This window comes from Colius striatus, chromosome 3 (genome assembly GCF_028858725.1).
Source record: "Colius striatus isolate bColStr4 chromosome 3, bColStr4.1.hap1, whole genome shotgun sequence".
Classification (NCBI taxonomy): Eukaryota; Metazoa; Chordata; class Aves; order Coliiformes; family Coliidae; genus Colius; species Colius striatus.
The window spans coordinates 26,411,295-26,427,700 of NC_084761.1; the positions used below are offsets into that span (position 1 = coordinate 26,411,295).

A 16,406-nucleotide genomic window follows, 5' to 3' on the forward strand; every position below is an offset into this window, starting at 1 on the left:
ACAACATCCTTACTGTGGTCTTAATCTATTAGAAATGGTTACAGGATGCAAACTGAATTCCTAAAGATGCAAGATTTTATTACAGGAGTCTGTTAGAAGTAATTGAATTCAGCTTAAAATCTACCTGTAATTGTAGTTCTGTGACTTGACTGGTTTTATAAAAACTTACAAGAATTAGAAATGAGAATGGGTCTTTTTGGGTCTTTAGACTTTAATTCTAAAGATCAATTTGCTTATATTATCTACGTATACATTTGGAGACTTCTTTATTAAAATGATCTGTCAAGTAGATTTTTCAGTCCCATACCCTATTTCTGTGACTTTGTAGAATTCTTTGATTAGAATTTAGATCAATGCCAAATTCGCACTGCTGCCTCTCAAAGGACCTCCAACTGCCAACGGCCCAGCTTTCTTTTGAAAAATATATGTAATACACACGTCAAATTGTCATAAAGGTCTCACAGAAGATTTGAAGCATTATTCAGCGTAATTGTTTACATTCCATAAAATAAGAGATTAAGAACAGTTGTTGAATAGTTTTATTTAAATATTATTACAGCAATTATCTGAAGAAAATGTATGTCTCTAAAACGTAATATAACTTAAAGATCAATCCAGTGAAAACGATTTTTTGCCTCAACGAAAAATAGCCACTGAACTAATGTACCCAGACTTTGTTATTTCTGACATACAGTACTTAACAAAAAAGGGTCAATAATTATTGTGGGAAACCTCAGAAATATACAGAAAACAAGTCAACAGTTACTGACAATTTTGGCATTCTCCTAACCTTAGAAATAAGTTGACTCATAAGCACCAACATCTGGAAGCTGTATGAACACGTGGAGATAAACCTGAACCATCGCTTACAGAAGGCACAGCCAAATTCTTCCTTCACATCTGATAACTCTTTGCAGAGAAATCACTACAGGTATATACTCAAAAGCAGAAGTGAGACAAGATCACAGGGGAAAATGGGATTATTGCAATGACTGGAAAACTCTCCTACTTTTTTTTTAATAATGAGGTCAAGAAAAATTAGTACCCACCATCAGTAAGTGAGCTTTTGCTTAAACTAAAAATACTGCAGAGAAACACTAATCAAAGAGATCATGAACAAATACCACTTGAAGCGGTGAAGAACTTAGAGCAACTGAAATTTTTAATTTCTTGACCCTCCTGGTATATATATGGTATGTAATGGCCAAACAAAAGAACACACAACGAATTTTCTCCTGCAAATGCTCAGGGCTGACTCAGAGTAATGTGAAAACGGTCAGTTGAGTGATAAGCTGGGTCACAGGAATTAACATCAGGGTCTGTTTTGCTAGCCTATGTTGCCTACTGGACACATACATCGTGTTTCACCAGGTATTACAGAGATGTTAATGAAGCTTAATAGCCTTTTCTGGAGATGTCCCAGGAAATGAGGTAGTAAAATTAAAACAGATGTCCGCTGAAAAGCAAATATATTTATTATGCATTTTCATATACACAGGGATTTTTGCTTAATATAATACAAGGAATAAAATAAAAATTTTACAATGTGAAATTCATTCAATGTACATTAAAGGCTATTTACAACCCACTCCAGGAAAAAACAGTCTACCTGCAAACCAAGTTAACTGAGGAGTTCAGATGGGGAATATTAAGCATAACAGACATTTGCATAGCAGAGTAACTGATGAGGGAAAAGACCTTTTTATTTTTAAATAAATGGTAATGTTTTCAATACCAATCACAGAGAAGACAAAAATGCGTCAACTGTGTTGTTCTATCTCACAATGCATTTCTCTTCTCTTCTGAAGTTTTCCCACATGCATACAGTATTGAGATGTGTCCACAAAACAGTCCTTTTCCCTAGGTCTCCCATCACAAATTTTAGACGTCTTGTGGAGGTGACCTTGGAAAGACCAGTGAAATGGGATGAGGAGAAAGAGGATTCATGTTTTATTCAGGTTTTTAGGTTGTGAGAACTGTTACATTGCCAGAAGAAACTGTGCTGAGTGACAGCTATGCAACTCCATTCACCTCCACTTGATTGTACAGATGTGAAAGATCAGAACAGAGTGAGCAACAGGTGAGGGGGAACAGTAACTTTCTTTGTACATGAAATCCTCACCAATGATGACATTAAAAATCACAAGCAACAGCAATGTGAAATTACACAGACCTTCTGAGAAAATAAATCTTTTAAAGCAATATCATGCTCTGTTCCAAAGTGATATTCAAAATCTGTAGGAACTGACATTCCAAAAACATTTTTTAATTTCTGCTGATTTGGATAGAAGGTTTCCCCAGCAACTGTTTCAAATGTAAAATACTATTCACACAAAAATCATCAGGCTATCTATAAGTTGTGGCCCCTTGTGAAACTGGCCATATTTTTACTTCCTCTGTCCACAAGGTGCAATTAATAACAACACAATAAAATTAAATAAATATAATCCCAATGACAGTCAAGGTCAGTAGAAAAATGTCGGCATTCAGAGATCCCTTTCTACAGAACAAAACATACATCTAGTAACTAATAAAAGTTGTATTCTTGCACAATATTGCAAATGTACTATATTTGAGGTTTGGAATGAGTATGCTGAGAACATTTTGGTACTGTCTCTTTACTGAGCCATTAACCCTCTTAAGGCCATTCTGCCAGACTCCTGTTTTGTTTATTTTATAATTGTCCCACAGGGACAAGAAATTCAATACATGAAACATTCGGAATAATCAATATTGCCGTGTGTCAGCTTTTAACATCTAGTTTAACTATATGCTGAATGCCTGACTAGAAAAGATTCTTTTCACATTTAGTAACAAGCAAATAAGAATGGAGGTGCAAGACATTAAAAAAAGTTCTGATGATTGTTAATCATAGTAACAAGACATAGAGTCCTTTAGTGCCTCAGAATATGCACTATATATACATCCAGGGGCCATTTATCAAAGTGTAAGGATAGCCATACATCTAATTAATCCTCTATGAAAAATAACCTCAGCTTTCTATCATGTTATTTGTGGAATGACCAGAATTAAGAGTATGAAAATCATGAAACCCAAGCCTTTAGAAGAAATACTCACGTACAAAAATAGGCTTATTTTCTAAAGAGCAAGGCTGTGTAATGGTGAATAGTAGAATATAGCTTGCATTTGTAGGAGAAAATAACCCACTTGTTTCATTTTATCACTTGAAGAGCTGTGCAAGTAAGATGTGCACATTTAAGGGAAAAATTCATACTTTTCACTTTCACAACAATGGCCTTGATTTTGCTCTCTTTCATATACACAGTATTTGCCTGCTCTAAGAGTGGGGAACCAGCTTCCCATTATCTGTAGATGGACTATCCAAGACTGCTGATTAGCCACGCTTCCAAGTAAAGAGATTCTCCTGCTGGCTCCACCTAACCCATCTGAAGCAGTAAACACATTCATACAAGTTTGTGCTTTAAAGAGTTATTGTCTCAGTAATCTCTGTACTCCCCAGACAAGGGTATTACTGACGGTTTGCTTTTCCATTGTACTCTCACTGTAATATTCTTTCAGCCTCATTAACAATGCATCTTTATTTTCCATGGTTCATTTTACTAACATTCTCAGTACAGTCCTCTACCTTGGAAAAAAAGAAAGAGCTGTTTTTAATGTATTAAGATAAACATGAAAGGAGGATCAGACTTTTAACTTTAGCACCTAAAAATACCCATATTCAGTTACCTCATTACCATAACAATAATGGAGGCTATTTAAGATCAAGTGTCCAAGAGTAAATTTGCCTATTGCTTTCAATGGCCACAGTCTGCCATCCAGATTTGATGCCATAGTACCAGAGAGTTGTTTTTGCCTCTTAAAAATCCCAAAGATGATGCAGATGTGGTTGTGGTCTGACTCCTTTGCTACTGCTGAACAGCTATTACATAGAGAGAACACACAAGTACAGTATTTATAAAATACTGTTGCAAGATTTGTATTTCTGGAGAGAACTTTCTAAAATACACAGGGAACTGACCATATATTACAACAATGCAAATGTGACAAACTCTATGCTTATTTTCTTTAGCCACATGAAAATAAATTAAAAAAAAGCGCTGCCTTTCCATACACAGTTTGCTGTGGCACATGCACCTCTACCAAGTGTTTTGGTATAGGAAACCAGAATTCCTTGGTCTTACCATTTTCAGCCGTTGTCAGGGAAAATACAGCATACATCTTTCTGCGATTTAAAATTTAAAAAGTGCTCATTCTGTGTATTAAATACAAAGTACACAAAATAAATTTTTGAAGCACAGAGGGTTATACTGAGAAGGCAGCCTGAAAATGTAGGCACGTTACAGTAATTAAGGTAACTGTACTGTAGTAATCACATTCTCGAAGTTCTAGGAGGACTTAACAAGCATTGTATGCTTTCATCCCAGCCAGCTGATAAATCACTCGGAGCAGAAGAGCCTCTGTTCATGGCATCATGGAATTGGCCTAAAAGTACAAAATAAAAACAAGTTTTGAAACACTCCCTAAAACAAACAGCATTGCCAGAGAGAGCTAAATAATTTCTGATTAAAGTTAAAAGCACAGAACATACCAATGATGAAAAGCATTTCCTGCCTAACTCCAATCCCTGTGCTCTCTATCATCCAAAGCAGCTATGAGGTTCCCACAGCAGGAGAGTTTCCTGAATAGAGCTGGGAAGCAGCAGCCAGGGAAAGCAAGCCATTTCTTGGGTGCTCTTGTAGAGAATTTCTGATGTGATTCTTCACAGGTGACTAATTTATTCACTGGTCAGGGAAATTACTGGTTTTGTGCTTGAGACTTGGCAAAAGAGGAGGCAAATTATAGCCTGTGCCAAGCAATTCATAATCCACACAAAATCCACACTGTTTTAAACTTCCATATTTAAAATGAAGCTATGAAAAATCATTAAGAGAAAAAACAAAAGGAACCCTTTAGTTATCCATCATCTCATAGGCTTAGCAACTTGCATAACGAAGTACTTCACAAAGACCCTGAATTTTCAATATAGCACTATTTGTTCCACATAAAGCCCAATCTGAGTTTTAAAATAATACATTTTAAAGTAACAAAGATGTAAAAATCATCAAAACTAGTCTTTTCATGACAGGCCAGGTCAAATCCATACATCCTAGGTCAGAAGCATACAATTTATTTACAATAAAGTGTAACATGAAAGCAAGCAATAAACATCAGGTGCAGGTATGTAAGAGTAAGGAAATACGCTTCATAATTATACTTTTGAATATGTTTTATGGAGTCAGGAAAAAAAGTACAAACCAATTTAAATCCTGTTTGGACAAGAGGTAGAACTGTGGGAATTTTAAATCCTTTTGACTTTTATGATTTAGGGCCCATTCTCTCTCACCTTCTCGTTGCTCTCTATGCCTGCCCCTGTTGTCACACCTCTTCACTTCTGCCTGCCCTGCAGCTTATCTGACTCTGCTAATATCTTCATTTTACAAATGTGCAGGCTCTAGTATACAGATGCAGGCTTTTTGGAACACTATTGTTTGAAATAGTATAATTCAACCAAAATGCCAACCCCAAGGAAACACCTGAAGAGTCCTGCACAACATTCTAACGCTCTGCAACTCACAAAAGACTTTAGGTACATCTAGAGAGATGTGTTCTGTTAAAGTCAAATCTATTTCCAGGATGTTTCTTGAAAAATTCTGTCAACGTGTTTTTGACAGTTGAGACCCTCCCATTCGTGGATTCTGCACCACCTGCAACTGTCCTAGAAATCTGAAGCCTTTGATGACTTGCGGCAGAACCAAGTCAGCTAGCAAGAACATTCTTTTTCTAAGGAACAGCAGTCTGTAAAAAATGCAGTATTTACACCAACAAAAAACTGTGTTTTCAAAAGTAAGCAAATAAGCAGTAAGTGATATGTATATATTTCATAAAGATAGTGCTTCTTTGAAATTTAAATAAAAAAGATGAATTATTAACACATTCCCAATACCCTAAAAAAGATACGATCTCATCAGGAAGAGGAAAAAAATAGTTCTATTTTAGCTGACTCTCTGACAATTCTGGTCTGAAAATGCTACATAAAATTCCTTTTCAGCTTAGAGCTCCTTTTTTTTTCAGCTACATAAAGCTCCTTTTTCAGTATGGAAGAGAATGAACTCTACTGATTAAGAACTACAGAATGGTCAGAAAATTGCTACCACAACACAGATTCTAATCTCGCTCTAAGGAATGCCATCTCTTTTAAAGGAGGATTACTGTCACAGTAGAAATCTAATATCAAAGCTTTAGTGTGGCACCTTTTTAATTTGTAGATAATTATGCTGCTGAGATTTCACATTTAAAATAATTACTGTATCTGAAAATATCACATATTAAAATTCCCATCTGTCCTTACATTTGAAAAGAAAATTCCAAATCAATGTTACTTGAAACTTGCTGTTTTATTCAATCACATATCAAAGACAGTGGGGTACGATTTCAGCTATCAGAATTCAACACAAAACACAACAGTGATCCAATTCCTCTATAGTTGATGCTTGTTTAAGGCAGCAAAATAAATATTTGCTAAGTTAAGATTTCAACGTTCATGGTTTTCATTAAGCAACCAATTATGATGGTTAGTGACAATGAAACTTCAGCTTAGCATCTCTAAAATGCATGTGATAAAACATGTGTTTGGTTCCTTTGTGACTGGATAGGTTACCTTTTATAATGGTGTCTCCTTCTTGTAGTTGAAACTTGGGTCACTACCTTCAATCTGAAGTTTTAAGGCTTGCTTAAGGCTGAGTTCTGTTTCTGCAGGAGGATAGCCTTCCAGTACTTCCTGATGTCCTCTATCCTGCACTGCTCGCGGGACAGAAACCCTACCGAGAAAAACCTGATTGCTCTGAAGATGGTAATTTGGATTTGTCATAATTCCATTTCTCTTCTTCTGTTCTCCACTCTGTTGGTGAATTAGGAACTGTTGCTGGGATCGACCAACTTCTTGCTGAGCTGGCGGGACCAAAATTTTGCACTGTGGCTCTGCCGGTATTGATTTAAGTGGCACACTTGTTCCAGATTTGGCAATAGGTGCTCGTTTATCAAACTGAGTCATTTCATACTCTAACACTTTTGGTTGGGAGGAACTACTTTGTTTTATTTTTTTTCCAGCTGACCCAGACTTGCTGGAGTTGTCCATTTTCCCCCCTTTGTTAGCTTTAGTTGATTTCAAACTAGGTTTTACTTGGCTCCATTCAAATTCACTGCTTGGTGAATTATGATTTTGACTTAGGGAATGAGTTGTGGAGGAAGGAGAAACAATAGATTGCCTACTTCTACTGCGTGGCAGGGAATGTTGCTGTATTTGCTCTGTGAATGACAGGCTGTGGAAACTATCAATGGGCACTGTCTGAGCAGTTGCAGTTGAGGACGTGGTGCGGAGAGAAGAATTTTTGGAACTTTTCAGGGAATTATTTGATAAAGATGACTTCTGACGGTCAACCGTAGAATCAGGTGACTCTGAAGGAGAACTGAAGGCATGAGCAGGCCCATTAGATAAGCCACGCAGACTAGGCTGCATATCTCCACCAGTACTCCCTGAACTATTTGACTTCATTGTTAGTGACTGCATTTTAGAAGAGACTGACTGTAAGGGTTTTTGCTCCATTGTGTGGACTGGAGATGGAGTGCAACCATTCAGAGTAGATGCACCATATTTTTCCAGTAATTTAATAATCTGAGAGTGTCCATTTTTAGCTGCAACGCGCATAGCAGTGCGTCCAAACTGGTCTGCATGATTTGGATCAGCACCATGCTCCAGTAATATTTGGACAACGTCGATGTGCCCTTCTTGGGCTGCAATGCAGAGTCCAGTAGCACCTTGATTACATGTGTGGTCAACCAAAGCACCATGCTCAATGAGAAGCTGCACCACCTTCACATGACCTTGCCATGCAGCAGACTGCAAAGCAGATCTCTTCTCATTATCTGCAGCATTCACATCGGCATGGTATGTTATCAGCACCTGTACCATCTCCAAATGGCCCTGCCAGCAGGAAACATGGAGTGCTGTTCTGCCTTCAGCATCACTGGCTTCTACATTCGCACCATTTTCTAAAAAATACTCAGCCATTGTCAGCTGGTTTTCTAATGCCAAGATATAAAGTGTTGGCCGGCCATCGGCATCTTTGTAGTTTACATCTGCTCCATGGCTGAGCAATAGTTCAACTATATCTCTGTGACCTTCTAAAGCTGCAACCCGGAGAGCATTTCTCCCATCATAGCCTCTCTGATCAATGCTGGATTTATTTTCCAGTAATATCTGCACACAATCATAGTGACCTTCTTGTGCAGCTAATATGAAAGGTATACGTCCATCGTTATCAATTTCGTTTGTTCTAGCACCTTGTTCTATAAGAGCTTCACAGATCAACCTGTGACCTTCAAAAGCTGCCATGTGCAAAGGTGTCCAGCCTGCATCATCTCTATGATTTTCGTCTAACCCTCTGTCCAGCAGAGTCCGTACTACTTCAACATTGCCCTGAGCAGAGGCTATGCTCAGAACTGTTCTCCCTTCACTGTCAATGCTATCAACAGCTGCGCCCCAAAATAAGAGAGTATTTACAACTGAAGCGTGGCCCATGGAGGCTGCTGCCAGAAGCGGTGTACGGCCATTGTTGTCTGTGTGATCAACATCAGCTCCTCCTTCCAGAAGTAGATCAACAACATCTACATGTCCTTCATAAGCTGCTACCAGCAGTGGAGTCATGCCGTCTTTATCACAATGGTCTACTTCAGCACCGCGGTCAATTAGAAGACTAACCACTGAGGCGTGTCCCTTGCTGGCTGGCACACAAAGCGCAGCAACAGACAGTGCAGTCCTTCCATCCACGTCCTCATGGTTTACCTCTGCACCGTGATCCAGCAGGTGCTCCACAATCTCTTTATGTCCCATGTATGCAGCTGCAATCAAGGCCGTTCTGCCCTCATTATCAGCTTTATTAACTTCAGCACCATGCTGAAGCAGACTGAGCACAATATCTTCATGTCCTCCCCAAGCTGCTGCTCTCAGCGCCGTTCGACTATCAGCATCTGCACAGTCCACTTTGACCCCAGCATAAAGGAGGGCAGAAACGACCTCTGTGTGCCCACCCCATGCTGCAGATCGCAATGCCGTCCAGCCATCATGATCGGTGTGATTAACATTAGCTCCACATCCAATCAAGCAATTAACAACCTTGGTGTGACCCTGCCGAGCAGCTAAGGTAAGTGCTGTCTGCCCATGAGTATCTTCTATCTCTAAATCTGCTCCCCTTGAAACCAGCAAGTTAACAACATCAAGATTGCCACTGTACGCTGCATTGGCCAAGAGCGTTCTCCCATTGGAATCACACTGGTTTACTGATGCTCCGTTGTCTAACAAGGTGCGAATGGAATCTTCCCTCTCCAGGGCCTGTCGAACAATGCAAGATGTACGGTCATCTTCGCTGTTGACGTGAGCACCAGCTTTTACCAGCAGCTGTAATACTTCTTGTTCTTTAGGAATTAAAGTTGACAGGGAGTCTTTGACAGGTGTGCCATTCCATATCATCCATAAAGCCAGCTCCGAAGTCTCTAACTGTAAATTTGAATTAATTAGATGCAATGCAAACTCCTGAGCTTCTAATGGTGTTAAATCCTTTGCTCGGCAAGTGTAACTCATCGCCAGCATTCTGTGTCCCTCTGCTGCATTACACAAGTATTTCTGTGTACAGTGCTTAACATCTAGCAACCACTCTGCAAAACTGTAATGAAACAAGATTTTTGTATTTCCAAGTCCATCAATAAGGACTTTTGCCAGGACATCCAACTTGCGTTGAAAGTCTTCCACCGTCAATGTCATATTTTTGGTCCACACTGCATGATACAATTCCGTTGTGGTTAACGGCCTACAGGCTGCAAGAATTACATTTAGAATAGGCTGGACTTTTGCAAATTGTTTCCTCACAAAAAGTCTCTGACAGAGCCAAAGATATAGGCCATTTAACGTTCCCGGAATATCACGGATCTCTCGTAACATAATAAAATTCTCCACAACTCCATCTAGGACACGTTCCAGGTACAAAAAGCAACCGCTGCTTTTGATGTGAAGCTGATTCAGCATTTCTGCAGTTTCTTTTGTGAGATGTTGTCTCAGTGCTTCTTCTTGATCTAAACGATGCAGAATATATTGTTGCACATCTTTCACAATATAGGCCTTTCGTAGATCATCCAGACTTATTTTTCGAAAACCTAGTAAAAAAGAAGAAAGATATTATTATTTCTGATCTAGTTTCACTTCATGTTTAAAAAAATTAATAAAAGACAGACATTCCTGGGTAGTGAACACCCAAAATAACATATTTTGAGATTCTGTGATTTTGTGTGTACACAATGAATGTGAACTGATAATGATAGCTAAGAACTTTTATAAGAGATGAATTTTTATCACCATCTACCACAAAAGATGAAATACATGCTACCAATAATTTCAGAAAGCACTTTGAATCAGGCATTGTGTCTACCTACTGATACTAAATACCTAAGTGAAACCACCAGAACTGCAGTCCAAATAAGATTATTAAATATTATTATATTTAATATTAAATGAATAATCTGTCCTCAAATGTGGTTAACAATGGAATTCCACATAATTTTCATCTGTTTAGATTAAGACAACTATTATATTAATTATAGAAGAGATTACTCACACCTCGTGCATATGCCTGATGAAATGTACATAAATCACTTCAACTTGATCACTCCAGTTTCCTTTAAAAGCCTTTTATGATATAGGAGAGGCACACTTAAAAAGAAGTTGTGTCTTGCAGCTCTGTGCACTCAGATTACCTACTTTTTTCAAGTAAGGACTGAGTTTTAGATAAACACCCTGGTTCCTTGGTAGGTGATTCACTGTATAAGGAAATAGGTTGTCTCATAGTCACGTGATCTTTTTGTTCTTCCAATCTGTTTACTTTTTAGAGGAAAAATGGAAATTATTTCATACACGCATACTGTGTAAATCCCCTCCCTACATGCATACACTGCACCTGTGGCATATGCAGAGTTCCTAAGGGCAACCTCAATGGTTGTAGGCTCAAGGAGGAGGAATGAAGCTATAGTTCTATGGACTCCACAGCCATCTCTGTCATTTAAAAAACATTTGCTGTGATAGTGCTAAGTTAAGCACTTTACGATGAATGACACTTTGCACTGTTTGAGTACCACTTTTCTGGAAGCTATGGGAAAAATGCAGGGATCACCAACACAGCATTTTAAACTTCTGTGTTTCAGACCAGAACTGTACCTCACTTCTCCAGGGACAGGTTGTCATCTCATTCTCCACTGTCGCAGATTGCACCTATTTCCTCACAGTCACCTCAGCTAGTCACAAGAGACACCCAACTTTACTTTTCAAACCAAAGCATTTAGTAACCTCCAAACTATATTGAAGGAAAAGTAACCACTGAACAAGCCATTCAATGAGATTTTTGCCCTGTCTGCAAGGAATCAGTAATTTTCAGTGAGACTCTGAAGACTCTTACTTTTAGATCTGTTTTTATTGTATTTAAACATTCTGTGGTTCAAACTGCTCAGTCTGTGAGCTTGTTCTGACTGAAAATTCAGCCTGATAAGAGAGCTGTTCTTTTTGTTCCTGAGTGTCATCAGCAGAGGTTCTGAATGTCACATTAAGCTCATTCTGTTAATTGTTTAGTCTACATGAGTATTGTGCATACACAACAGATTAGAATTGAGAGACAAACTATAGCAGTGTTACTAAAATATTACTGCTTCCCTTACTAATTATAGTAGTACTACAAATCTAACAATAGAATACCTAAAACAAAATCAAATGACTGGATAACATAGTTTTGTGTAGTAACTTACCAGGCTAGGACTACACTAGTAAAATTGTCTACTTTTAACATTTTTGAATGACAAGGCCAGAAGGCAGAAAATAATTATTTTGGGAGATCTTCCTCCATTCCACAGAGGCTTCTCAAAAGAAGCATAGAACCATCTTCATCTACCATAATCTCTCACCACTTAATGTCCTGACTTGACCTGCAGAATGGCATAATTAACTGATTTGCTCTGTATTTGACTGAGATGTTTTGTATAACTCTTGCACATAAGCCAAATAAGAAACTGCTGAGTAAGAACAGACAATGCCCTGCAATTCTGCAGATCCCAAGCAAGGCTGTTTCTAGGTTATGATCCTTCAGAAGATACAGAGTGAAAACAGGCATTAAAACCAGGGCATTGCTTGGTGCATGGATTCAGAGTCATATACATACATACATAGCTGTAATCAGATACAAGTGACACTGGTTATCTTACGCGTGCAGGGAACATCTCTGTTTTGCTCAATTCAGACCAAATTACTACTGCTGCATTCACTCACCTTCCAGTTCTTTGAACTTCTCTGCTTCTCCTACTAGAGACTTCTATCTGTTATTTGGCTGAACAAGAATACAGACAGAGCTCTGCAAACTCCTCAATCTGTTTAGTCATAACTGACTCTGCTCACAACATCCTCAATCTCTCACATCAATCCCATGCCCACATCCTTCCTTCCAACAGGTGTCTGCAAGTGTTTTTTCAGTTTTAACAGTAGTTGATTTTATTTCACCCCAAAAAGAAAACCCAATTCACTCACATGACAGCAATTCTGAGATTTCAACTCATGTTCAGTGTTGCCTGACTAATGACTATACTTCACCTCCCTTGACTCCCAGCCTTGCCATGAAAATCTGTAGAATGATAACTGTTGTAAGTGGATTAGCGCCTGTATGTGTGCTTCAAAAGCAAAAGACTCTTAGCTTGCAATGTGCTTTGAATTGCAATTTTCATTTTGCTTCCCAAAACAGGTGGGAAAGTGAACAAAACCATTTTGGATGTGATAAAAAAGGCCCAGTCCCTCAAAAAAAAAAAAGTAAAAATGGAAGGGTTTGTGTGTTTGGTTGTTTTGAGTTTTTTTTTCCTCTAAATGAGGCTGTATCGTTACTTTGTTCCATGTTAGAGTTAAAATTAGTTCTACTCTATACTTACATGAGATATATCAAATATCAGTACAGCAAATAAATGTCAGAAGACTTCAGCAAATACTCCAGAAGTCAGTAATTTAAACAATTGGATTGGCTATATTTTTACAAAAGCAAAAACCCGATTCTTTTGTGATATTTTCAAACATTTCTTGTTAATGAGATCCTATATATTGTAACTGAAGACAAGTTGGTGCAGCAAGAAGCACACTACAATCACGTAAATCTTCACACATCCAGGGGTGATCTGCTCTTTATTGTCTGGTGTTAACAAACTGCCATTGTAACAGACTTTTGAACAGAAATATGTTGTTAATTTTAACCACTACACCTTGTCGTACTATTATAAGCAAGTAATTAAAAAAAGGCTTTATAGCTAGAACTGATTTTTTTTATAAATCTCAAATTCTTGTTGCTAATTTGAAGGAGGAAAACAGAGCCTTGCTTTTTTTCTTCCCAAACATCTATCTATATGAGGTCATTTTACATTTCCAAATATCCTGCAAACTTGCTTTTCAACCCTACCAGATACAATAAGTCACTTTCATGGACAAGCAGCACCAAAACATTAAGAGAAAGCTCATTTTGTTTTAGATGCATTCCCATGAACTACTTAAGTTCAGCAAAACAGGAGTGCAGTAGACAGAACTTGCAGTCCCACGACCCTGCTTTTTGCATTGTTAAAATTTTTCTTACAATGCATCGCTTTCAACCCAATGGGAGCTCCAAAATGGATTTTCCTGATTTATTAAATTCCTGGCAGTTCTGTAAACAAATCAGTTCCAAATGTATTTCTTGGCAAGATCTAGGGTTGTTCAAAGGTAGAAAAAAAATAAAAAGGGAAAAAAGGTATCTTGGCCATATAAATACTTTCACAGTATGTCAACCTTCTCAAACTTTAATAATAAAAAATAAGCTATTAACTAGCAGGTTCCAGTAAAGACTTAAAAATAGCCTTCAACTTTTGTACATTTAAATATATTTACAGAAGTAAACTACAAAAGTTTCAAATACATTTTAACATGTTTCGTTTAACTGAATTGTTAACTTTAAAGTAATCTAAAGTATCAAAAACATAGTGACATTTTGGCATTAATAATTTACACTGCTGATCTCAGCATATATGAAATTAGGTATTTTTACGGCCATTTACATACACTTGCTCAAAAAGAATCATGTAGTCAGCAGAGTAAAATGCACCTGAAAATTCAAGCAGCACATTTAGCTTTTAGTGCATTTGCAATACACTCTGCATTCCAAATATTGCTGCATCTACCACAGATGCTAAAAGACATTGAGGTTGAAGTTTGCTGCACTCTCTGGTCCATGTCATTGCATAGACGTTTATTTAGTTAAATTTATGCATAACAGTACATTTAAAACAATTTAGTCTTCTCTCTTTATCATAAAGTAATTAAATTCAAAATTCACACACAATTTTTTACTAGGAAATATGAAATTCCCTAGTATTATGTTTTCAAATTGGTAATTCAGAAAAAGTGATACTGAGAAGAAAAAAAACAGTGTTTAAAAGCTGCCAGGTTGTTTCCCAAGCCTATTTTTTTTTTAAAACCCAAACAACAGACTTTTTCAAAGCTTTAATATTATAAAAGTAAAATTTACTACTACATAAATGCATAAAAGTTAGCTTTCATAGTAAAAATCTAACTCCCTGAAAGACTTTAAAGTGACATCAAACAACTCAAACAAATTCCAATTTACAGTGAAAAATTAGAGGAAAACTTAGATTTTCTTTTTTGAATCAATCTCTCCCGAAGTGGTCTTGTGCCACTTATTTTCTGGAATGGCAGCTACTGAGAAAAGGTTCAGTTCCAATTCAGACAACTGATTTGGGAATTCAGCAATACCTGAATAGGTTCAATTACCAAACTGTGAGTTTTCTGGGTGCAGAGAAGCTAGGTTGTGATTTTTATGGTATTTCTGAAAAAAATCTCTCCATTTTTGCTTGTTTCTTTTTTTTTTAAATTTTAGGAAAGGCTACAAGGAAAACAACTCTCTACATATATTCAGACCAGAAACAACAATTAGCAGAAATATGAGAAAGATGCTCCAAAGATTTCTAATCCAGAGTAAGTCTGGATAAATATCAGACCTTAATAATATTTGGCTGTCTGGAACTGAGTGATGGATAAAAGGAAGAATGAAAAATGAATAACAGATTTTATGCATTTAAAAAAATTTTTTTAATGAGTAAGTGGGTAAATGGAGCTTAAGCTGCCTCTGCGGGCTAGACTGAACCCTTTCAAGTGCACTTTTGATTCTTTTTATTGTAGTTTCCTACTATGGCTCCCTGAAACGTGACATCTGCATGGTTGTACCACTCTGGTGCACTCATGCCTCATGAATGTCACTGAATGTCAGTGTTTAATTGAGGGGTATAATCAAGCGAGATGATGCAGATACTTAATTTATGTATGTATCAAAAAGAGGAAATTAAAGAACCACCTATTAAAAAAAGTCTCTTCAAATCAGTACATATGCACTTTGTCTATTTACTTTAGTGCTGATAATGAGAAAATAATCTGTTTTACACTCAAACTTATCTAAATAAAATGCCAGATTTTAAAACGTCAAAGTGTTTAAACTAATATGATGGATCTTTAAAAAAGGAATTGTTTTGTAAGAACAATGGCTGTGCTTTCAAGATTTAGTCTCATTTTGGAAGGCGTGTTTTTATTAGCTAAAGCATTAAAAGAAAAAAATCTATGTTTCAGTTATTATCAATACGAGAAAACTTTTTCTAAAATTATAAGACAAAGACTGCTTAATGGAGATGCTTGACTGTCGTACCTGTGGTTAAATGATAGCAAACGACGTGGGAGATAATCTGGATAATCATGGGTGCAAGATAAAAGAGTTGTTAAATTTATGAAAAAAGTCTATCAGAAAAACATACAGATATGATGTGGCACTTGGTGACAGGGCACATGCAAGAGAAGGCAGAAGGACACACATTATCTGTTCCCCTCCTCTTTTACCCAATTGTCTGGTTGTTGCTTACTGAGGAGGGTGACCACAGACTCATGCAAGCATCATTTGACATTTGGTTCATATTTTAGAGGTTGTCTCTGCAGTCACAAGGGGCAAAACCCTTCTTTTGGGTAAGTTTTTTTTTTTTTAATTGATGAAAGCTGAGAATCTGAGTAATGGGAAAAATCTGTAGCACATTGTGCTACTACAGAACCAAGGAATACAGAAGGGCCCAGAAGACAAGCTATAGCAGATGCAGATACAACTACTCAACTTTCATAACTAAGTCACCAATCAAAGTGAAGGAACAAAGAGGACCACAATAAATACCCCTCCTCATTTTCTTATTCTTGGATAGGGATGATGTATTTAACACTGTCAGCAGCAAGATGACAG

The 16,406-nt window shown here is 37.3% G+C and overlaps 1 protein-coding gene across 1 annotated transcript in view; it reads right to left on the reverse strand.

Annotated features, from left to right (window-relative positions):
• Positions 1-589: 589 nt before the first annotated feature.
• The window catches only part of ANKRD50 (ankyrin repeat domain containing 50), a 42,123-nt gene continuing 26,306 nt past the window's right edge, over positions 590-16,406 (reverse strand). Inside the window, exons 4-5 of the mRNA XM_061992791.1 lie at positions 6,680-10,227; positions 590-4,464 (exon numbers count right to left, since the gene is read on the reverse strand). Of these exons, the coding sequence (XP_061848775.1) occupies positions 6,683-10,227 (3,545 nt within the window). The 3' untranslated portion in view covers positions 590-4,464; positions 6,680-6,682. The remainder of the gene's footprint in view (positions 4,465-6,679; positions 10,228-16,406) is intronic.